At 32.4% G+C, this 24750-nt stretch overlaps 1 protein-coding gene across 1 annotated transcript; it reads right to left on the minus strand.

Annotated features, from left to right (window-relative positions):
• Positions 1-1142: 1142 nt before the first annotated feature.
• Positions 1143-22346, minus strand: LOC134725591 (DNA-directed primase/polymerase protein-like). Its single transcript, XM_063589540.1, has 14 exons — positions 22187-22346; positions 19872-19955; positions 19150-19228; positions 18522-18622; positions 18000-18046; positions 16971-17062; positions 16159-16232; positions 15390-15463; positions 8401-8694; positions 6645-6807; positions 5626-5729; positions 4804-4999; positions 3943-4025; positions 1143-3326 (listed from the first exon to the last, which is right to left on the minus strand). Exons 1-14 carry the CDS (start codon positions 22228-22230, stop codon positions 3169-3171), a joined length of 1593 nt encoding a protein of 530 aa, XP_063445610.1. The 5' UTR covers positions 22231-22346; the 3' UTR covers positions 1143-3168.
• Positions 22347-24750: the final 2404 nt, after the last annotated feature.

Here is a 24750-nt window from a genome sequence, read left to right on the forward strand (position 1 = left end):
AAATCAAATCAAATGGTTGCTGCCTTACTTATTTTGTATGTTGTTAAATTTTTGTGAAAACCTTTCTAATCCTCACTGCACAACTATCAATATTTTGCCTTAGACATAATAATACCTTTACTGCACCACACATCTTTACCCTTCTTTGGGTATTAAACTGCCCATCACTAATTATAAATCCATATAAAATGTTCTGAATTTCCATGGTTAAACCAAAACTTTACGACAAAAGAGATGATTTCAGCTTTCCAATTGTGAACTTTCCATTTCTAAGTAGCAACATTCCAGCAGCACCTGCATACGGGGGAAAATATCACCCAATTGATACGATTTTCCCGTGCTTGCATTTCCTATCATGATTTTCTTGATAGAGGGTTACTGCTCACAAGGAAGCTATTAAACCAAGAGTTCCAAATGGTGAAGTTGAAATCATCCCTTCGTAAATTTTACAGACGCCATCACGAGTTGGTTGACCGTTATGGAATAACCGTTTCACAAATGATATCAGATATGTTCCTTACGTCTTAGCTACAATCCCCTTCCCTTTCATGAATTTGACCTACCGAATTAGACTATTTACCGGATTTGTAATCACATAAGCAACACGACGGCTGCCGCATGTGGAGCATGATCTGCTTACCCTTCCGGAGCACCTGAGATCACCCCTAGTTTTTGGTGGGGTTCGTGTTGTTTATTCTTTAGTTTTCTATGTTGTGTCATGTGTACTATTGTTTTTCTGTTAGTCTTTTTCATTTTTAGCCATGGCGTTGTCAGTTTGTTTTAGATTTACAAGTTTGACTGTCCCTTTGGTATCTTTCGTCCCTCTTTTAAATATCAAAAAAGAAGATGTGGTATGGTTGCCAATGAGACAACTATCCACAAAAGACCAAAATGACACAGACATTAACAACTATAGGTCACCGTACAGCCTTCAACAATGAGCAAAGCCCAAACCACACTGTCAGCTATAAAATGCCTTGATAACTTGAAATTTTCAGCCATTTAGAGACAATACAGGCAAATATCTGTCACAGCTGGTATATATTTCAATCACATTTGAAATCAATAAATATCAAGAAACAGCCATACTTTCTATTCTCAATTTTATTTTATTCTTTCATACAAAACTGATAAAATCCCTTTATTTCCAGTAAACAATGACATTTTCTATTCTTATTCACTAGAAAAATGTGTAATCTATATAAATAAGATGTGGTATGATTGCCAACGAGACTGAATAATGTAGAAGTGATCAATAAAGACCACTGTATAGCCTTCAAAAATGAGAAAAAAACAATATATCATAGCAATCTATAAAAGGCCTTGAAAAAAATTGAGACAACTTTTTGCCTGATCTGTGTACAAAACAATAAACGAAAAACAAATATGATTATTAACAGCAACTGCCAGTAATAGCCACACTGGAAACCCTAACAAAAAATATATATCATATAGGTAGAAACTCCAAAAAGGAATCATCAAATGGCTTCATCACTACAGTCATATTGGCATTTTTATACAGATCTTGTATCGCTGATAATCTTTACAGATTATACCTATATGTTATATTGTTTTAATTTAAATAACATTGAAACAAACAAAAACAAGCAATACAAAATTTGGCATTCAGCCATTTTTCGTTAAAATGGTCCGGTAGATACAGAGAAGATTTTTTAAAAGGTTTACTACTTGGACAAACGCAAATTAAGACTCAAAGTGATAGCAAGAGCTATGGACCAGGTGAGCTAAAGCATTTCATTTAAGAATTGAATGCTTCTTTATGTATCTTTATTTGGGTGTAAAAGCTGGTGTTGACCAAAGTACATTTTGTATTCCGCACTTCATTCTAAAAATGTGCGAACGGTCAACACTTTTACAACCCTACAAAGTTACAAAAAGAAGCATTCAATACTTATAATTACGTTTTTTAGCTAGAATCATCAAAACACAATTTTTATCAAGTTTTTATTTAATTTACCTGTGCACTTTATTGTGGGACCTCATGTCATAGTGAATGGTAAATTTTTATTGTGTAATGAAGTTGATTAAGGAACAACGCGAGATTGCAGTGTAGCTATCAGTATAATGTATTACAATGAAACATACATCTAATGTAATTATTTGTATTTATACAAAATATGCAAATTAATTAGTATATTGATTTTGAAAACATAAGCAATGACAAGAGCTTTGGACAGACTTTCTCAATTTTATTCTTATTGTAAGGTTATCATGGGTCAGTTTTCTCACTTTTCCAATTAAAATTTTAGGGTGTCTGATGATAAATGCTAGTATGTAAATAGCACATAGCTGGGAGGGTGATAGAGCAGATTGCTTTCCCCCGGAAAACATTGTTAACTGAGGCAAAGCTGAGATTGACAATGCTTTTTCAAGGGGGACCTCTCAGCAATGTGCAGTGCTATTTAATTTAATATACAGAATGTTCTATCATTATTGTTTTTTACTGTTAAATTTTCAATAGAAAGTTTGTAACTATAACTTCACATAAAAAGCAGTGTCACAGTTATCAGAAAAATAACAGGAGTGAAACAAGACAATTTTTCTTTCATTTGAAGGTTGATGGGAAAGTTTTTGTGGTCAAAATGTAGACCTTGGGCATTGTCTTTGATCATATTAATTGTGTGAATTCAATTCATTGACCTTTAAGACATCAATTTTTGATTGGTCAGTACAAGAGGGTGACATTCAAAAAATTGTCTCCCCTGAGCAATGGGATAGAATAAATTATCACCCTCAAATTATCCAATCAAAAGAAAAGATGACATTTTGAAATGAAGTATAGTAATAATATATAGATAGGCATAAACCTAAGACTGTCATCAAATATATAACACTTGATCATAAATAAATTTATATAATATAATTAAATATATATATGGTATTTTCTTTATTCATTAACAAGTATACCCGTACTAGTACCAGTACTTGAAGAAATAAATGATATCAAGTTGTTACTTAAAAAGCTCATGCCAAGAACCAAGCCATCTTGTATGACTTAATGTAAGTGTCTATACATGCCATTACATTAAGTGACAGTCAGTAGTTACTTACATTCAGGTAGGATTATATACATTGGGTACACTAAAATCTTAGCCTGAATGACATACATAATCGAAACACTATAAGTATTTCATTGTAAAAATAAGTTCAGGTTTGATCCTTATTTTCATTTGTTTTGTTATGAATATTTTTTTCCACTTCCAATGCAGCATTTAAAATGTCCATATCATCTACACCTTCATCAAACTCATCAAAACTGTCATCAAAGTAGAACGAGGGCAGTGCTTCCTTAGGTATGTCTTTATCTGTAATTAATTTTTTTGATATATTTAATTGGTATTTTATTACTTTGAAATACTTTTGGTTTGCAAATATCAAAAAGATTTACAAAAAAATCTATTATCACTGGCAGTACATTATTTCAAATTGCTATAATTAACCAACTGTAGTTTGACTCTGAATTGTTATTTTTTCATACTCTACATTCAAACAACATTTTTTTTCAATTAGATATTTTTTATTAGTATTTCACCACAGAAATTTCATTTTGAATGTAATGCAATTCATTGTGAATAGATCATAAACAATCAACAATTACTAAAATGTATGGTTAATGTCAATATTATGAAAACTCTCATGGAGTGTGTTTAATGGTACCTTCAGAATTAAGTTTTATGAATGTAATTTGTATACCTAGAGATTTAGTTTAATGTCTGTATTTTGTATACCTACCTAGAGATTAACCTTATGTGTGTATTCAGCATATCTCTTAATAGAAATGTAGTCACGCCTGTATTTTCTGACAATTAGTTTTATGTCAGCATTATGTTAATTACCTTGAGATTTGGTTTTTAACATGTAATTTGTTTACTTTATATCTAGAGATTTGATATTTTTGTCTGTATTTATATATATACCTACCTGGAGATTTGTAGCCGACAGATTTACAATCTGGATCATGACATTTCTGGTAATAAACCCCTCTTTTGAGATCTGCTAACAACCTGGAACAAAATAGTAATATTATAACAAGATGTCTCAACTGCTTTACCAGTTGTGAATGAGTTTATTTTGAAAGCCAAGGAGAAAAAAAATATCATTGGTTTAATTTAAGATTTTATTAGCAAAACAGCGAAACTTATATTTTTACACTTTAAATATTCGATATTACATTGAAATTACTCACTTCAGTATTTAGTGAACAAGAAGTTAATGATTAATGGTGCAAAAATGCATATTCACATATAAGCCAGATGAGATTTAAAAAATATAGTTTTTATGGAAATTCTTTGCTAAGGTTAGGACATTTAGTGGTAAACAAAGAAGATCAAATAATGCTCAGCAAAGAATCAGAATAATGTTTGGTAGCATGATATCCCCTTATGAGAGGGGTAAAGTGGGTGGTTCTGACCCCAGATCCCGCTGACTGATTGGCAGATTCCCATATCCCGCTTACACTATGTATGTAAGCAATTCTCATATTTTTTTTTAATTTCCCGTGCCCTGCTAGACATTATTTCCCATTTTCACGACACAATCATTTGACTTTCACGTGTCACACTTACAAATGATTGGCAATCCTGCATCATGCAAAGCCCCAATGAGACCTACTTCTGACTGTGACCTTGCCAGCTAGAACATTCAGAATGTGACTTGAGTGTCGGTCTATATAAAGGAGGTTACAAATCTTTAAATAGTTTGGCTGTGTATTCAATGTTTTGTTTTTTTTCATTCATCTTCATTATCAAATATTTCACTTTTGAAAAGAAGTTTAAGACTAACATGATATTGTTACTCTTGTGTTCTCTTCCTACATTGTGGCAGTATCTATAACCAACAATGTCATACACAATTAATTCCCCTTGGCTAAAGTATGTCCAATGTCGTATATAACCAGCTTTACTATCTGTCTTTAATGAAGACGATATAAAATCATCAATTTCTGGATAAGGTGATTTAGTAAATCCTTCCACCACATCTGCAATGATATTTATATCAAATGTTATATGCAAGTTTGGTATGTACAAGATGTCTGGTTAAGTAAGCATACTTTTAAGAGAGTTATCTCTCCTTAACCTGTTTATTGGGTTATGGGTATTCGGTATTGCAGTCTGTATTAAATTATATATTAGTTTGACTGTTGATTTTTCTCTTGATTTATTGTGACCATTACATGTAAATGCGTTTGAGAAATAGAACATTTATCAATTTGAACAGTAGTTTGATTACTTATGCCAAAGTAAAGCATAAAATGGTGGAGGACCTAATTCACAATACGATTCATAACAAATATTGGCATGTTTTTCCCATAATACTAGGTACTCAAATAAGGATTTAACTGATGCTTTCAGATAAAAAGACTTATTCATAGATCTTGACCAGCTGATATTTTTGTGGTTTAAAGCTTCTTTTTATTCAAAATAGTTTTCAAAATTACTGAAATCACTTATTAGAGGCTCTAAAGATTCTGTGTGGCTCACCTGGATTTTTGTTGATTTTAAACATTGAAGACCAAACAAAATTCAGATTTGATACAGAAATATTACTCTGAATAGCTGAAAAGTTGAAAAGAGAATGAATTTCTTTGGTTTAATGCACACTAACCTTTGGCTTTTCCAGAAGTTTTTGCCTGAACATTACCATTTGAAAATTTGTTAGAAAACTGACTTTCTGAATCAAACTGTAAAATCCTCAGAGCTGGTGAATACCTGGAATAGTTGAATCGCAATACTTTTATTTTAAAATTATGTTGCTTGTCACTAAACTTAAATTTGCTTCCTTTTAATTTTTAACCATCATCACAAATATTTTCATTTAATTTAATGTATTTTACGAATAAAATCATATAGAGTTAATAAACATATATGGTTGGATTTTCCATTTGAATGATAATCACACTAGTAATTTTAGGGGCTCTTTATAGCTTACTGTTCAGTGTGAGCCATGTCTCTGTGTTGAAAACCTTGTTTAAACTATAATGGTTTTTCTTTTACAAATTGTGTCTTGGATGGAGAGTTGTCTCATTGGCACTCATACCACATCTTCTTAAATCTATCAACTTTATGAATTAAACAAAAGTAATATTCATCATAATGAAACAATTCATGTGTAATTTACTATTCAAATAATGTTCAGAAAACTGCATAGTTTGTATTGGACATATCACCAAATAAGTATATTAATTTTTAGGTTATCCTAAGACGATGTGACCAATCAAAAGACAAGGATGCTATGTCCTCATAAATGTCTTCACTTCAGAGATGTACAAATGATCTATACAGCAAAGTTGGGATAAGGTTTCTATTGATTTGATTGTAGTCTGCATCATAACAAATAAAACCCTGAATTACTTTGGATTCATTTTATATTTGTGTGGATACCAATTGTCATGAATTTGTGAAATTAGCATTTTGTGGTTTTGACAAATTTTGCATACAACTTACAAGACTTTCGGAAATCAGTATTTAAATATTTGTTTGACACTTTAAAAATTTGTGGATAATCATCTTTATCTTTATCCAGTTTTATTTTTTATGAAAATGTGTAGAAGATCCATCTGAAAAAACTCTTGTTATTTTTCTTTATATTATTTTTAAAGCAGAATGTTTATGAAGATAACTTACTCAATATTAGCAATGAGCGAATCATTAAATATAAGATGTTCATAAGACATTACATCATCCTTGGGTGGTATGTACAGATTGTCATCACTAATAACCAGTGGATTATTTTTCCCAAATTTTCTGGACTGAAATAATCTGAAATTTCTATTTTTGGTGTAGACACCTGAAAGAAAGAACAAAATGTGCAAAATTTAAGGCAATTTATACATAGCTCAAGAATGGTAAAAGATATGTCACTTAAATTGGTACTTGATGTGTGCTTGATAAAAATAAGCATTGTGTATACATTTAGGAGATAACTGTATTGTATTTTAAGCTCCGACAGCATCAATTGGGGATTTGATGGTCGCAAATTAAGTTTACTGGCGACGCGTTAGCGGAGACAGTAAACGAGTATTTGCGACCATCAAATCCCCAATTGATGCCGTCGGAGCTTAAATACAATATTGTTATCTCCATTCTAATGAAACTGACAGAAAACAACGTTAAAACATGTATTTAAAATCTGTCATATGCCGTCTGCGCTTGCGCGTAGGTCCCATAGCATCAATTGTCAATTGATGCCATGTAAGAAAGTGACGTTATCCAATCAAAATGAACGTTACAAACGTTGTTGCATTAGAATTCAGAACAATTAGCTGAGGAAAAGTCAAGAAGTCAACAAGTGTTGAGTGCAGAAACGTCAAATTCAGCAATTTTTACATCTATAAAGGGACATAGCTTGAGAACAAAATAAAGTGACACCATCTAAATTATAATTTGATTTGCTTTTGGTGGTAATAAGCATTGTGTATCAGTTTCATAACATTATGATGTAGCAAAGTAGAGTGATTAAATGTTAAAACTCAACATTTTGTCCATTTTTTCAGGGACTAACAGTGAAAGTCAGGCGACTAAAACTTTATCTAGCAGTAATAATCATTGTGCATAAGTTTCATCACATTTGGCTTATGCAATATAAAGTTAGAGAATTGAAACCAATTTCAGGATGTTAAGGGGGCTCCTGGGTATAAATGATTTTTTTTTCTAATATAGGATTTCGCTATATTTTTTTTTATAAATGATCCTTATCATATACTTAAAAGAAAAATGAAATAAAAAAATGGGGTCACCGTTCATTTAACTCACAATCTGCCTGCGGAAGAAGCATACATTTTTGTTAATGTTCTTTTTTTCTGATGAGCTAATAAGAGAAATAGAGGTAATTTTAAAATAAAAAAATAAACTAATTACAAAAATCGCTTAAATTTTACAAATATTTAGCTTATGTACAGCTTATTTGAAAACAATAATAAAAAATATAGGTCACCAATGAGTTGAAAAAATTATTTCAAATTAAATGGCAAAAAATAGCATTTTTGCACCAAAGGGAGATAATTTGGAGCATTTTCAATGATATATACATTTTAAAGGTCATCTGGGGTTAAACCGATTTGTTTTTTTTGGGTTGATTTTTGTACCATTTCATAAAGTAATAACTATTAGTGTAATAAATAAAATTTGTTATGAAAAAATAAAGGTTAATTTTTTGCTGAAATTTTTGTACCCACAAGCCACCTTAAGACAAGGGTTAACCTTATCCCTCCCAACCTAGCAATAGGGGGCATAAAAAGGTACAACAAATGTATACATAAATCAACATACTGAAGTTTTTTTTTTAAACCACTGACATTTAAAGAGTTACTTGTTTTGCTAGTAAAAATATTATAGAGGTTGTCTTGAACAATAGAATACATACAAATTTTGCCTTGCCTACCTTGATCACAAAATAAAGTTTCTTCACTATGTTTGTTTCTAACAACCATAGCTAGAAGTTCTTCCTCAGTAAATCTGTCCATAATTTTAGAAACATTATAATCATTTTTATCCTGTTTTTGGGAATGGCTCTGACTATCCAATCTATTCTCACATGGTACTGTTTGTTCATCAGAGGATTTGTCAGATTTAAAGATGAATGATGATTCATCATAGTCTAAAACATCAGACAAATTTTGTTTCAACTTGTTAATTTCTTCCTTCAATTTCTGTAATATGAACTTCACAAAATTTCCTAAAAAAGATATCTTTGCTTAAAAAGTTTGCCTCAAATTAGGAAATTCCTTCATCTACAAAACAATTGTATTATTATGGTTTGTGTTAAAAGTACATCCCTAAGATAATACTGTAAATTAACAAGAAGGTCTACTTCAAGTGATAATATATGCCCAAGCTAGTTTTAATAATGATCGTTTTATCCCTTTTAGGAATTACTGTAATATATTTCTGTCTATGAAGAAATAACATAACTAGAGGCTCTCAAGAGCCTGTGTTGCTCACCTTTGTCTATGTGTATATTAAACAATGGACACAGATAAATTCATAACAAAATTGTGTTTTGATGATGGTGATGTGTTTGTAGATCTTACTTTACTGAACATTCTTGTTGCTACAATTATCTCTATCTATAATGAACTTGGCCCAGTAATTACAGTGGAAAATATTTTCTAAAAATCTACAAAAATTTATGAAAAATGTAAAAAATTGACTATAAAGGGCAATAACTCCTAAAGGGGTCAACTGACCATTTCGGTCGTGTTGACTTATTTGTAAATCTTACTTTGCTGAACATTATTGCTGTTAAATGTTTATCTCTATCTATAATATTATTTAAGATAATAACCAAAAACAGCAAAATTTTATTAAAATTACCAATTCATGGGCAGCAACCCAACAACGTGTTGTTCAATTCATCTGAAATTTCCAGGGCAGATAGGTCTTCACCTGATAAACAATTAAACCTCATGCCAGATTTGCTCTAAATGCTTTGGTTTTTGAGTTAAAAGCAAAAAACTGCATTTTACCCCAATGTTCTATTTTTAGCGGTGGCAGCCATCTTGGTACGATGGCTGGTTCGTCAGACACAATTTTTAAACTAGAAACCCCAATGATGCATACCTGTCAACTCACCTGTTTTTTGCGGGTGACACCCGTTATTTTCACCTCTCACCCGGGAGTTTTTCTTTACCCGGCGGGTCCCGGGAATTTATAACATTACCCGTTTCACCCGGATTTCTGACCGGAATTGTTTCCGGTATTTAGAAGTAATATGACCTTCGGTTTTATCGGTCTTTTTCAATGTAACCAAAAGTCAAAATGTAGGACTGTTTACCTGAGCTACGTAACGATATTTTCAACAAGCTACAAGATGAGTTCAGTGACTATCAGTTGACCCCATTAGATGAACTTCCACTTTGCACTTCCCCTGAAACTGACATTGGTACATTTTGGGGAGAAATGTCCAAGTTGCATGACATTTTTCTTAACAAGCCAAGATTTTTTGTTTTGTCAAAACTTGCTAAAACATTACTGGTTTTGCCAAACAGCAATGCAGACCGTGAGAGGGCATTTTCTTTAGTAGAGAAAATAGCTACAGAGTTTAGGGCTGATTTTAATAAGGATACACTGTGTGCTCTTCTTTCTTGTAAAATGAATACACATTTGCATTGCTATGAACTGAAACCAAGTGCAGTTCTTTTAAAGAATGCCAAGTCTGCTACTATGGAATATAACAATAGTCTGAAATAAACTTGTATACATGTTCTAACTGTTTCATATACATATTGACTATATAAATTATATGTAAACATATTTTTGTTCTTCAATTGAGCCCGCAAAATGTCGTACGCGTTATGACCTGAGATTTTTTTTCTCAATGCAGGTCATGACCTGACTTTTCATTTTCAGAGGTTGACAGGTATGATGATGATTGTGGCCAAGTTTGGTTTAATTAGGCCCAGTTGTTTCAGAGGAGAAGATTTTTGTAAAAGATTACTAAGATTTACGAAAAATAGTTAAAAATTGACTATAAAGGGCAATAAATCCTAGAGGGGGTCAACTGACCATTTCGGTTGTGTTGACTTATTTGTAAATCTTATTTTGCTGAACATTATTGCTGTTCACTGTTTATCTCTATCTATAATAATATTTAAGATAATAACCAAAAAAGCAAAATTTCCTTAAAATTACCAATTCAGGGGCAGTAACCCAACAACAGGTTGTCCCATTCATCTGAAAACTTCAGGGTAGATAGATCTTGCCCTGATAAACAATTTTACTTCATGTCAGACTTGCTCTTAATGCTTTGGTATTTGAGTTATAAGCCAAAAACTGCATTTTACCCCTATGTTCTATTTTTAGCCATGGCGGCCATCTTGGTCCTATGGCTGGTTCGTCGAACACATTTTTTAAAGTAGATACCCAATTATGATTGTGGCCAAGTTTGGTTTCATTTGGCCCAGTAGTTTCAGAGGGCAATAATGCCTAAAGGGATCAACTGACCATTTCGGTCATGTTTGACTTATTTATAGATCTTACTTTGCTGAACATTATTGCTGTTTACAGTTTATCTTTATCTATAATAATATTCAAGATAATAACCAAACTAGAGGCTCTAAAGAGCCTGTGTTGCTCACCTTGGTATATGTGAATATTTAACAAAGGAAGCAGATGGATTCATGACAAAATTGTGTTTTGGTGATGGTGATGTGTTTGTAAATCTTACTTTACTAAACAGTCTTGCTGCTTACAATTATCTTTATCTATAATGCTTTGGTTTTTGAGTTATAAGCCAAAAACTGCATTTTATCCCTATGTTCTATTTTTAGCTGTGGTGGCCATCTTGGTTAGTTGACCGGGTCACGCCACACATTTTTTTAACAAGATACCCCAAAGATGATTGTTCCTGAGTTTAGATAAATTTGGTCCAGTAGTTTCAGAGGAGAAGATTTTTGTAAAAGATAACTAAAATTTACGATAAATGGTTAAAAATTGACTATAAAGGAAAATAACTCCTAAAGGGGTCAACTGACCATTTCGGTCGTGTTGACTTATTTGTAAATCTTATTTTGCTGAACATTATTGCTGTTTACAGTTTATCTCTATCTATAATAATATTCAAGATAATAACCAAAAACAGCAAAATTTCCTTAAAATTACCAATTCAGGGGCAGCAATCCAACAACGGGTTGTCCGATTCATTTGAAAATTTCATGGCAGATAGATCTTGACCTGATAAACAATTATACCCCTGTCAGATTTGCTCTAAATGCTTTGGTTTTTGAGTTATAAGCCAAAAACTGCATTTTACCCCTATGTTCTATTTTTAGCAGTGGCAGCCATCTTGGTTGGTTGACCAGGTCACTCCACACATTTTTTCAACTAGATACCCCAATGATGATTGTGGCCAAGTTTGGTTAAATTTGGCCCAGTGGTTTCAGAGGAGAAGATTTTTGTAAAAGCTAACGAAGCTGGACGACGACGCCGGATGCCAAGTGATGGGAAAAGCTCACTTGGCCCTTCGGGCCAGGTGAGCTAATAATAATAATAATAATAATAAATTCTTTATTTAAAGAGGGTAAACACAGTTAGTTACAATTACTGATCTTCCCTGAGGCCCTCATATACATGTATGCAATACAAGTAAAAACAAAATGATAATAATAAGAGAAACTAGAGGCTCAAAAGAGCCTGTGTCGCTCACCTTGGTCTATGTGAATATTCAACAAAGGATACAGATGGATTCATGACAAAATTGTGTTTTTGGTGATGGTGATGTCTTTGTAGATCTTACTTTACTGAACATTCTTTCTGTGTACAATTATCCCTATCTATAATGATTGGTTTCAGTGGAAAATGTTAGTAAAAATTTACAAATTTTATGAAATTTTTTAAAAATTTACTATAAAGGTCAATAACTCCTTAGGGGGGTCAATCGACAATTTTGGTCATTTTGACTTATTTTTAGGTCTTACTTTGCTGTAAATTATTGCTGTTCACAGTTTATTTCTATCAATAATAATATTCAAGATAATAATCATAAACAGCAAAATTTCCTTAAAATTACCATTTCAGGGGCAGCAACCTAACAACCAGTTGTCCACTTCATCTGAAAACTTTAGAGCAGATAGATCTTGACCTAATAAACCCTATATACCCCCTGTCAGATTTGCTCTAAATGCTTTGGTTTTTGAGTTATAAGCCAAAAACTGCATTTTACCCCTATGTTCTATTTTTAGCCATGGCCGCCATCTTGGTTGGTTTGGCGGGTCACGCCACACATTTTTTTTAACTAGATACCCCAATGATGATTTTGGCCAAGTTTGGTTTAATTTGTCCCAGTAGTTACAGAGGAGAAGATTTTTGTAAAAGATATATAAAATTTACAAAAAATGGTTAAAAATTGACTTTATAGGGCAATAACTCCTAAAGGGGTCAACTGACCATTTTGGTCATGTTGACTTATTTGTAAATCTTACTTTGCTGAACATTATTGCTGTTTACAGTTTATCTCTATCTATAATAATATTCAAGATAATAACCAAAAACAGGAAAATTTCCCTAAAATTACCAATTCAGGGGCAGCATCCCAACAACTGGTTGTCCGATTCATCTGAAAATTTCAGGGTAGATAGATCTTGACCTGATAAACTTTTTTATCAGATTTGCTCTAAATGCTTTGATTTCAGAGTTATAAGCCAAAATCTACATTTTACCCCTATCTTCTATTTTTTGCCATGGCGGCCATCTTGGTTGGTTGACCGGGTCAAGCCACACATTTTTTAAACTAGATACCCCAAGGATGATTGTGGCCAAGTTTCGTTAAATTTGGCCCTGTAGTTTCAGAGGAGAAGATTTTTGTAAAAGCTAACGCCGGACGACGCCGGACGCCAAGTGATGTGAAAAGCTCACTTGGCCCTTTGGGCCAGGTGAGCTAAAAACAGCAAAATTTTCTTAAAATTACCAATTCATGGACACAGCAACCCAACAACGGGTTGTCCGATTCATCTGAAAATTTCAGGGAAGATAGATCTGGACCTGATAAACAATTTTACCCCATGTCAGATTTGCTCTAAATGCTTTGGTTTTTGAGTTATAAGCCAAAAACTGCATTTTACCCCTATGTTCTATTTTTAGCCATGGTGGCCATTTTGGTTGATTGGCCGAGTCACCAGACACATTTTTTAAACTAGATACCCAAATGATGATTGTGGTCAAGTGTGGTTAAATTTTTGCCCAGTAGTTTCAGAGAAGATTTTTGTAAAAGTTAACAACGCAAAATGATGACAGACGCAGGATGACACCGGACGCAAAGTGATGGGAAAAGCTCACTTGGTCTTTTAGGCCAGGTGAGCTAAAAATGTGGTGCACACTGAATAATGTGCGTAGTGGGTTATTTAACAGTGTGCACATTTTTTATGTTATTTCGAATAGACTGACAAAATATTACAGCTATTTCTTATAATTTAATAATAAATTCCATTTTAAACCGGCTTCAATCATGAAAAAAAGTTGATGAGGTCATGGTCACATGACAAAATTGTGTCTATGATATGATAAACACGACGAGGTCAGCCAATCAGAAGACGTGTTACATATAAAAATAAAATTATTGTTTTAAAACTAAAAACAAAGACAAGAGTGCACACACAGAAATGTCTCGCCTTCTTTACTAATTATTGATATTATGTTGATGGTCCTAAATTTAAAGCTTTATTACAACTGTCACATAAACCAAGAAAATTAAACATTGACCTTTGAACCATGAAAATGAGATCAAGGTCAGATGAACCATGCCAGGCAGACATGTACAGCTAACATTTCTTCCATACAACAAATATAGTTGACCTATTGCTTATAGTTAAAAAAAAAATGACCAAAACACAAAAACTTAACACAGGGCAATGAACCGTGAAAATGAGGTCAAGGTAAAATAAAACCTGTGCAACTGCCATACAGATCATAAAATATTTCCATATACCAAATAAAGTTGACATATTGCATATAGTATTAGAAAAAAGACTTAGCTTTGACCACTAAACCCTGAAAATGAGGTCAAGGTCAGATGACACCTGCCAGTTGGACATGTACACCTCACAGTCCTTCCATACACCGAATATACTACACCTATTGCTTATAGTATCTGAGATATGGACTTGACCAACAGACAGACATGAGGACCTTGCAAGGTACGCACATACCAAATATAGTTATCCTATTACTTATAATAAGAGAGAATTTAACATTACAAAAAATCTTTCCTTTTTTTCAAGTAGTCACTGAACCATGAAAATAAGGTCAAGGACATTGGACATGTGACTGACAGAAACTTCGTAACATGTGGCATCCACATACAAAGTATGAAGCATCCAGGTCTTCCACTTTCTAAAATATGAAGCTTTTAAGAAGTGAGCTAACAACACCGCCACCATAGTCACCATATCACTATCCCTATGTTGAGCTTTCTGCGTCAAAAGTCGCAGGCTCGACAACAACATAAAAATCAGTATCAATTTATATCTGAATTAAATTTTAACACACTACTATGTTATAAACATTTTTAAAAACCATGCATAAGGATCACACAAGGTGGTCCTGACGTTCAGAGGAGAATATGCTACACACAGGGGAGAATGATGTTTTGTTCAACATCACATGAGTTGTTTCAGTTTAAATTGAGAATGGATTGAAATGTTTGTTTCTATATCAATATTTACATGCAGTGGAATCATATTCCTTGTCCACACTTAACTAACTACAAACTCTTTGAAGTGGGGACCTTAAAATGTCATATTTTTTGTAGTATTTTTACACAAGGTTTGAATTGTATGTAACAAAGTAGACATATGTTAATCATGGTTAGTGTATATCTGAATGCTTACAGTTTTTGCAAACCTCTGTTATATAATGATACTTGTGGTTTAAACCTACCAGCATGGATGTTATCTTGGAATGCTGTCCTCTTCAATTGGAAAATCAAATGTCTACTGAACTTCTTTTCTGTGCTGAAAAAAATGGTTTCATTTTATCTTGTATAATTTGTTTAAATATGCCATGATATCATCAGCGACAAAGCATTATTTTGAGAAGAAAGAAACTAAGATTAACCAGAGTTATTTAATTTCCTATTTTTTATGAACAAAATTGTATTAAATACGGGCAGCAATATTGTGTGATGTCATTAGAGGATATGTTCAATTTAGGAACATTATAAACCTATAATTCTTCGGGAAATGCGAGCTTTGAAAATACTACACTATACACATTTATTACATTGATTGCAATAAATTACATTGATTTCCCAGTTAAATAAAAACCGATAATTTCACATGTGAAATAAACGTGGTTATTTCACTCTCTGACGTCATTCAACAATACGCGTTGTCAAGACGTTGATAACGTCGGATCAAAACAAATTGTGAACGCGTAGGAAAAACATATAGTTCCTTACATTTTCTACATTAATTTCATAAAAAAAGCTATTAGCCAATGTAATAAAAAGTATAACTAACCGCCGTATTTGAATATCAAAAATTAGACAACTTGTGAACGAACTTGTGCTGTGCACTCGTTTAATCCATGCGTCGTTCGGTCACGCATTGCCTTATTTTTGATATTCAAATACGTCGATTAGTTATACTATAATTCTTATTGAATGTTAAATCTATTGCTTACACACATATTTTCTGAAGTATATTACCTTGCATCCAAACTTAGCACATGTTCTTTTGAACATTTGACCTTGAAGATTTCATCTATCCATTCTGTAACATACTGAAAAATAAACTATAAGAATTAAACAATATACTAAATTGAATGAATAAAAGGGGTTTGGAGAGACTCAAAGCACAGCAGAGTTAACATTTGATGAGTGATAGGTCCAAAGCAATATTATCCAAAAACACAATAAAGACATAGAATTGTTGAATAGTAATGCAACCATTATTGTGCTTACCAGAATCCTAACATATCTTTTAGATATTTGGTCAAATCATTTGAAAAGCTTCTCAGCTTATGGAGAGAATGGTATTGTTTTTAGTTATTGTATTCCTTTTGTTACTAAGGACCTCATGACCTTGACTTTGTCATTCAATACATTGTTTCAGCTGTGACTGTTTATTTTATGTCATACTGTTTTTGACTTATAAAACACCAAAATGACAGTGACACAACTTCTATACTTTTTATTAATAGATTTGTCTCAAGTTAAACATGTTTTCTATTATGAATCATATGCATTTTACTCCAGCTAGTAGGTGTGTGGTCAATCTCTAAATCTATAAATAACATGTCAAATTGTTTTCAGATTTTTTGGTTTTTGTTGTCTCATTCAAGCATACCTCCAATCTCCTTTTAGTTACCTTTTATCAAGATTTGAATGCAATATTTTCTAATTTCATTGATCTGCAGTTTATGAATTAAATAAACATCTAACAACATGAAGACACAAGGGAAACAAAATGTTCCCAATTTCATCAGAAATCTTGCTAATTAAAGGTCTAGATTATCTACCTTTGTAAAAATATCTGTCATTGCTATTCCATCACAATTTCTATTGTTTTCTTTCGGGAACTCTAAATCAAAATAGAGCTTACAGACCGATCCTGAAAGACAAATAATATTGTTGTAATCTGTTCAAGTAAATGTCAATTCTGTGTTTCTATTTTTAATCTTCAATATTACAGTATCTCAGAAATGGACTTGATGTTCAGTGGATGTCATTTGTTGGTGTGGTTCATAAGTGTTTCTTGTTTTTATATAGATTAGACTGTTTGTTTTCCTGCTCGAACGGTTTTAATTTTTGGAGCCCTTTATACTGGTAGCTTGCTGTTTGGTGTGAGCCCAGGCTCTGTGTTGCAGGCAGTACTTTGACCTCTAAAAATTTACATTTACACAATTACAACTTGAATGGATAGCTGTCTCATTGGCACTCATGGCACATCTTCTTATATCTATTAATCATGAAAACATAGCACTGTTCTTTAAAGCACAAAAATGAAATATAGGCTAGAAGAATCTGCAAGGTGTACGACATGTACACAATTCAATTATTAAATTAAATAAAAATTATAATTAAAATTGACAACAACACTTCAAAAGATCTGCAATTTTATTATCTATGTCTACATGTTTCGCCTGCAAGGCAGGCTTCATCAGGACAATTTTTATACAGAAATTGAGCCCCTGAAGTACTCCAAAGTGGTGCATTGAATTGACGTCGTCATGGCGAGAGAAACAATGAAAAGTGAAAGTAGCAATACAGAGTTATAAATAGATAAGATAAATTAAATAAAGTTAATCTATAATAGGCTTATAGTACATGAGAAACAGACCTTACCTTGAAAACTAAACATTGACCAAGTATCAAGGAAATGAGGTCACAGTCAGATAAACCTGGCCAGGCAGACATGTACATCTGGCATTATAACACAACAATCCACAAAAGTTCAAATGAAGTGGAAGTAAGCAATTATAAGCAACCATATATATGCATGTTTTATTGGAACTACCCTAATACTAAACAGTATCTAGCATACATACCCTCTGATATTAATTCATAATGTGTCTTCTTTTGTTCATCTAACTGCCTGGAAAAGGTCAACATATTTTTTTTATCCATTGGTTAATAACATCTCATAATTTTCTCAAACAATATCATATGGTAGAGCCTGATAGCTATACACAAGGCATATTAAGAAATAAACTGCACATACATCGAAAAGGAACCATACTAACCCATGCCAAACCTATAGAAAATTTGTAGTATGTTGAACATCTAAATTTGTGGTTCATCTATACCCATGGAATTTGGTATCCAATGAATAATAGTGAAGCAATAATATCTTAATTCATAATGTGAAACCACACAATTGAAATATAAAATAAAGAATTGTGGTTTGATTGCCAGTGAGACAACTATACCAATAGTAAGAAACCCATGTAACTGTAAAATTGTAAAAAGTGTATATACCTATATGCATAGGGACACATTCTACTGTATCCATACAGCACTTTAATTTACAAAAAGGGATGACAGGGGAAGATCCTAATTAGATAATGTACCTGTAATAATGCCAGAACACAGGATAAGATGCCACTAAAAACATCCTTTGTCCAGTTTCTGATCCCAAACTCTCACTCTCATAGGAAAATACATGAAGATCCTAAAAAATAAATATGTATACCATTACCATATCCTCTATAATAAAAGAAAACTTTGTTCATTGCAATTACATACCAAGTAAAAACATTTTTTTTGTTCAGAGTTTAAACTCAAATCTCTTTGTTATGCCTTTAAAAAGTAAAAATGCCTACCCTAAAGTAACAATTGGCACATTTAGTAATGAATCTTGTCAAATTTGTCAAGTCTTCACATATATAGTCAAGTAAAAAATAAGGCTACAGAGTTAATGGATCCATTTTCGTACACATTTCTAAAAATTACAACATATTTCGCATTGTATTTATATTAGTAAAAAAAAAAAAATGATTAAGAGATATCAAGGCCTTTTTTTTCTTTTTAGAATTATTTTTTAATTGTCATTTTGATTTTTTTTATAGCTGATTACGTGGTATGGGTTTTACTCATTGTCAAAGGCCATATGGTGACCTATTGTTGTTAATTTTTGTGTCAATTGGTTCCTTGTGGAGAGTTGTCTCATTCATATTTTTATAAAGCCATAAAACATACTGAGGATTTTCTTCTGGCATAACTGAAAGCTTCCTGTTGTCTAAAAAATGTCTTCCAACCTACTGAAGGACCATCAATTCTACAACAAAAGATTCAACTCGGTTAGACAAATATTATTTGACATATTGATACATTAACAGAGGTATCCCCAAGTTACAGAGGAAAGCAAAATTCAAAATCAAATCTTATCAAAAATAAATATAAAGGTGTAAAACTATGCATGACGAGAACTAAATCTGTCAAGCTTGTTTATATCCGACAAATGGGATTTTGAGTTGATTCTTTCTGACTGACTAACCAAAACTTTTATCAAAAGGTCTGTGGGTAGCTTTGTGTCCATATATTTAGGAAATACATTGTTCATCAACTAAAGTGTAAATAATATTGATGACACAATTTCTGAGCTGATCTTATCCAGTACACCCATCTTGAGTAGTGGTTGTCAGAATTATCCAACCCTTCTCCTACTTTGTAGTAGCCCACTATCACTTTATTTCACATGCTACTGAATGGTGTAGTGTCTATTCTCTGAAAACCTGAATATACATGAAATTTATGTCAATGGAAATTTTTCAACCATAAAAAGATCAGTGATGTACAAACCAAATCATTGAAGATCTATCTTACACTTATTGATTGGTCAACTTAACTACACCCCAGATGTATGGCTTACTTATTTCAAGCTGTACAAAAATCTATTAACTACAATGCATACCACTTACCTAGGTCTGAATTCCTTTGGAATTTTGTCGGATTTCAGCTTCTTCGCATTTTCATCCAAAATTTTACTAATGTGATAGATTTTCCTAAAAAAAATCAAATTATAGGATAATAACTGTATTGCTTAAGAAAACAGAAGAAAATGACATTGCATATACATGTATAATGTGGAAACCAGACACTTTTCTGGAAAGTTACATTTTTGTAGATCTACCGTTTAATACAATAAAGTACACAACAGCCCATGTGGATTCCTTTTTCCACCGGCCAATGGTGGATAGCCCACCCGTGAGCACTTAAAGATAAATCTCTTTTTTTGTAAAAATACTGATTACAAATTCTTATCTGCTTTTTCAATTGATTGTACTTGCAAGTCTTTAAGGTGGACAGAGTGAACAAGCTACAAATTTTGCCCACCCGGTGCCAACTCCCACTGTGGATGGGTGGACAAAGCAAAATCCACTTGTGCTGTAGTGTAGTTCAAATACTACAAATAACTTGTACTATACATGTATATGATAATAAATATTTCAAACATTTTTAAACATGTTTTATAAAGCTTTCAAAGAAAATCAAGCCCAAAAAAATATATGTCTGTTTAAGGTTACATGCTTTAAAAAAAATAGGGTAGGTAGGTCGGTATTTTCATTTTATTTTTTCAATTTTTGTTTTTTGTGACATGATTTTGAGTGTGCAGTTTTGTCTTGTCATGCTTGTCCTGGTCCAAGTTGACCATGGGCCGAGTTTACCAGTAATTTTAATGATTGGATTATTTTCTTTTGTTATTGATTGGGAAAAATGACGGCAAATTGTTTATTTCACCCTAAGAGTTGCGAATTTCCTTAAAACAGCCATCATATTCATGATTATGAACATTAATTGGCATGCATCAGGCAACACTATTACTTTACTTCCAATTTTGCTAACAACATATTCTTTTACAATGTGTATTCAAATTTATCATGTGTATTGAACACGTTCATTGGTTGTGTTTAAAAAGATTTTTCCTCTTGACCAATGAAAAAAATCGTAAATGGTCACGTAATCACACACACAATGCATAAATACAATGTATTGGCGATCTATTTCTTCAATTTCTGCACTGAAGTTTTGATTTTTTTTTAATTTTCTTCTAAAAATATCTATCTTCTTGTCAGCTGATGATTTACGCTATTACATGATAACATACTCTGATAAGGCTGAGATAAGTCGAGATAAGTGTGGCTCAGGTAAAATTGATTATCAGATCAGTCACAAAGTTCCATTCGGAGATTTGATGCAAAGACCTAGGCCACATGAGGGGGTGGGAGTATTCTTCCCTTGCTTAAAGATACATTGAAAATACATTGAATATACATGAAAATGCAATTTATTCCGTTTTATGTGAGCTATGACATACAACTTATATTTTGCTGGGGGAGTTTGTTTTTACCCCTCCGTACATCAAATTTTATATACATTTTCATCATTTCCCCAAAAATAAAGTTCCATGCCCCATTTTTTCATATTTGTCCCCATTATTACTTGCTTCTTTAAATTTTAATTTTTATAAACTCAAGCTTTAATTTTAGTAGTTTTATATATTTTAAAATTTTAGTTTCTGTTTTACATTTTACTAAAAGATTATTTTAAAATATCATATTGGTATATTTTTAATTTATAAAAATTTTATTCTTTAAATCTGCATTAAAATTTTATAATAATATCAATTTCTATCATGTTTTCTTTTACAGGGACTGTACAGTTTCAATTTCCATCATTGTGCATTTAATTTTGCAATGTTTATTATGTATCATTATTTAATAAGTACAATTTGAAAATATTATTTTTCATTGTATACCCGATCCAATGGCATTTTATATTAGAAAACCGGATGTGGGTATGCGCAGCCTAGCACGGCAATTTGATTATTCGTACCCGCATGCGGGTACGCTAAGACACTGCCATAAAACAACTAATTAGAAAGTTCCATCGAACAAAGTAACTGACAGATTATAGTGGCTGTTACATAAGCACCATTTTATTTTATTTTAGAAGGCAGATAATCAGATTATCAAAGACAACTGCATATAAATTGACTAATCAACTGTCCAGGTGTCCCTGACTGTGGCAGATCCAGGAGGGGGACCCCTTTCTTTTTAGACGATCAATGCATTTGAATGGGGACAACAACAAATGGAAGTTTTACAGCCCTTGTACAGTCGGGAATGGGGACATATTGTTGGAACCCTCTTCATCTCTGGTTGGGAACCCCCTTTTTAAATGGATTGATCCACCCCAGCCCGGCGCATGGGATTTTCAAGACTCGACTGTATACCTTTTTCCTTTTGCTCCATAAAAATTGTTCGTGGTGACTGACATTATACTTGTGAAAACCCTGAAAGATCACTATACGTATGTTTCGAACTGCTGTAAATAAAATTAACAATGTGTTGTTCTGAGTGTTGTTTGTTTACATTTTGCAACTCTCCCGCCAAAATTATTCTCTAACAAACAAATCGGAATCGGATTCTGTTATTTTATTCCGGAAAAAGTCGCTAAAAAATATTAAACTTGTTCACAGGGTCGTCTATACTGTAAATACCAATGTTAGTATAGAAAGTTCCTGTTGTGAATTATTTAAGTTATTGTCCTCCTTTTATATAACCGTACTTTTGGAAAAATAGACCTGATTGCCTTATTCAAGTATTTTGCTACTTACTTTGCTTTAAGTGACTGAATATAACGGTTAATTATTATTTTGCCGGCTCTTGTTTCTTTGCTTTTCTATGATGCATTGCTGTTTGTATATAACTTGCTAACGTGGACATATGTTGACAATTTGTGTCAAAAAATAAGTTGTTTTCTTTAAAAAAAAAAAAAAAAAAAGAAAGAAAGAAAGAAAAGCAATACATGAACCTACGACCGCTGACTGCTGGGATAACCCAAACTTTTAAAGATTGTAGCTGAATTTGTGTTTGCTTTTGAGTTGACATAATTAACTGTGAACAGAAGAAACCAGTTGAAAGTGTATATTTACAGCTTTTATTTGAATAGTTTTTTTTTAAAGCTCGACTACATATTTTATTTATTACTTGGGAATGTCATGACACATTTTTTTTATAACCCTTAGCCAAATCCTGATTTCTACTAACCGGATGACTTATGCAAATTGAACAAACCTTTCGCAATATAAATTTATGCACTCAGTTTGCTTTACAATCTGAAATTCTGGATGCCTTTATTTTATCTTTCATATCTTTCTATTTTGTTTCCTACATCAATGCCTTTATATTCTCAATTCATATTTGAAGCCGTCTTTACGCATGGTAGATGGTGTATGCGGTAAAACCTGTTGGCATGCAATTGATTAGAGCCTCTTCTGAAGAGACTTATTTTAGGTCTCATAAAATATCTCAAATTTAAAGGATTTTCTAAATTTATTTAATCAATTCAAACATTCTACAGGGAAACTTGGTTTTGCCGAAAAAATTCTTAATTCAGAAGTTTATAAGTTTATGAATATCTGTACACACTTTCAATCAAAATAAACAATTTATATAAAAAGGTACGTAAATATAAAAAGATACCAAAATTGTCCAACAGACACGTATTAGCATCAGTGACGCTGATTATGATTATTTTATATCATTAAAACAGAAATGTATATGTCAACAATATAGTGTTTTTAAGAAAAATCTATGGAGTAGAACTAGAGATTTGGCGATTTTAAGACAAATTTTAGATTTTTTTTTCGCCGATTTTATGTGCTTTCTATACAAATGTTCACCCATATTAAGAGAAATCAATCTGCAACTTTTCAGCAAATAAAAGAGATACATGTATTATTTTTTCGATTTTCAGTTGTAGTTTAACGAGCCAAGGTTGTATGCAATTTTGTAGCAAAATCTGCGACATAGCCCATTTCCTGTTCCTTTACCTTAATGTAAATAACTCCGGTTTTATCCAGAAATTTTGGGAACGCAAACCGATAGTGTGCCTTTGAAATGTGATGTATAATGTGAATGAATCAAGACGTGTAGAATAGTTGGTCAACACAATGAATACAATTTTCAAAACCGCACCATACGGTACAAATACGTAGATGCTATAAGGTTAAACTATTAATTGATTGAAGAAACGCAAGACATTGTGCAATGCCAACATCTTTTAACAGATAATTGGATTTTCTGGTAAAACAACAGCCGCGTAACACAATATGAAGATTTTTTGCTCGTTCGCTGCACCCACTCACATTAAAGGTTTCCTTTGTCAAGGACGTATAACTAACATATTGTGTAGAAAACCCGATGATCTATATACACCGACACTTCTTCCTTTAAAGGGGCTATAGCTATGAGATATATGAAAAACCTAATGATTTTTGATAGTCAACTCGATAAATAATTAGATTGCGTCTAGACTCAATTACCGCGAAACGAAGCTACGTATTTTCATGCCTGTGCCTTGTTTATTGTTTTATTTAGACTTTTAATAGTTTGGATAAACGTTTTATATTGTTATAAATCAAATATGAGGATTTGATTAGAATTGGTGAACATGAAAATGACAGATAGTGCCCCTTTAAAGTACAGTCCTCTCGTTGGAGGTATTAATCATTGCCGTACTTGTTATGTACATGTTCGATGTGAACCAAACAAATGTGCGGGTTAATACAACTTATCTTCTGCAACTAGTCTATGCTGTGTTAAAATAAGGCTTTATCAGGGTTGAATATACTAGTATAGAAAAGCTGGACTTCCTGTCATATAGTCCAAGTTTTTACATGTACTAGTGCCTTTAATGTTACGCTGTTAGTTCTTCTATAATCATTTGTAGAGACGATATGTATAGGTTCCTGTTTATTGGGTTGTTCTTAGTTGAAAGTTGGTTGTTTCTTGA

The sequence above is a fragment of the Mytilus trossulus genome, chromosome 7 (genome assembly GCF_036588685.1).
Source record: "Mytilus trossulus isolate FHL-02 chromosome 7, PNRI_Mtr1.1.1.hap1, whole genome shotgun sequence".
NCBI lineage: Eukaryota > Metazoa > Mollusca > Bivalvia > Mytilida > Mytilidae > Mytilus > Mytilus trossulus.

What these genes read in the sequence shown, in the direction of transcription:
- LOC134725591 (XM_063589540.1), bottom strand. Translation starts at nt 22,230, where the DNA reads ATGTCAGTCACCACGAACAATTTTTATGGAGCAAAAGGAAAAAG. An exon ending in TATGGAGCAAAAGGAAAAAG is followed by an intron (nt 19,956 to 22,186) that starts GTATACAGTCGA and finishes GATTTTTTTTAG; the next exon opens with GAAAATCTATCACATTAGTA. An exon ending in CCAAAGGAATTCAGACCTAG is followed by an intron (nt 19,229 to 19,871) that starts GTAAGTGGTATG and finishes CTTTTGTTGTAG; the next exon opens with AATTGATGGTCCTTCAGTAG.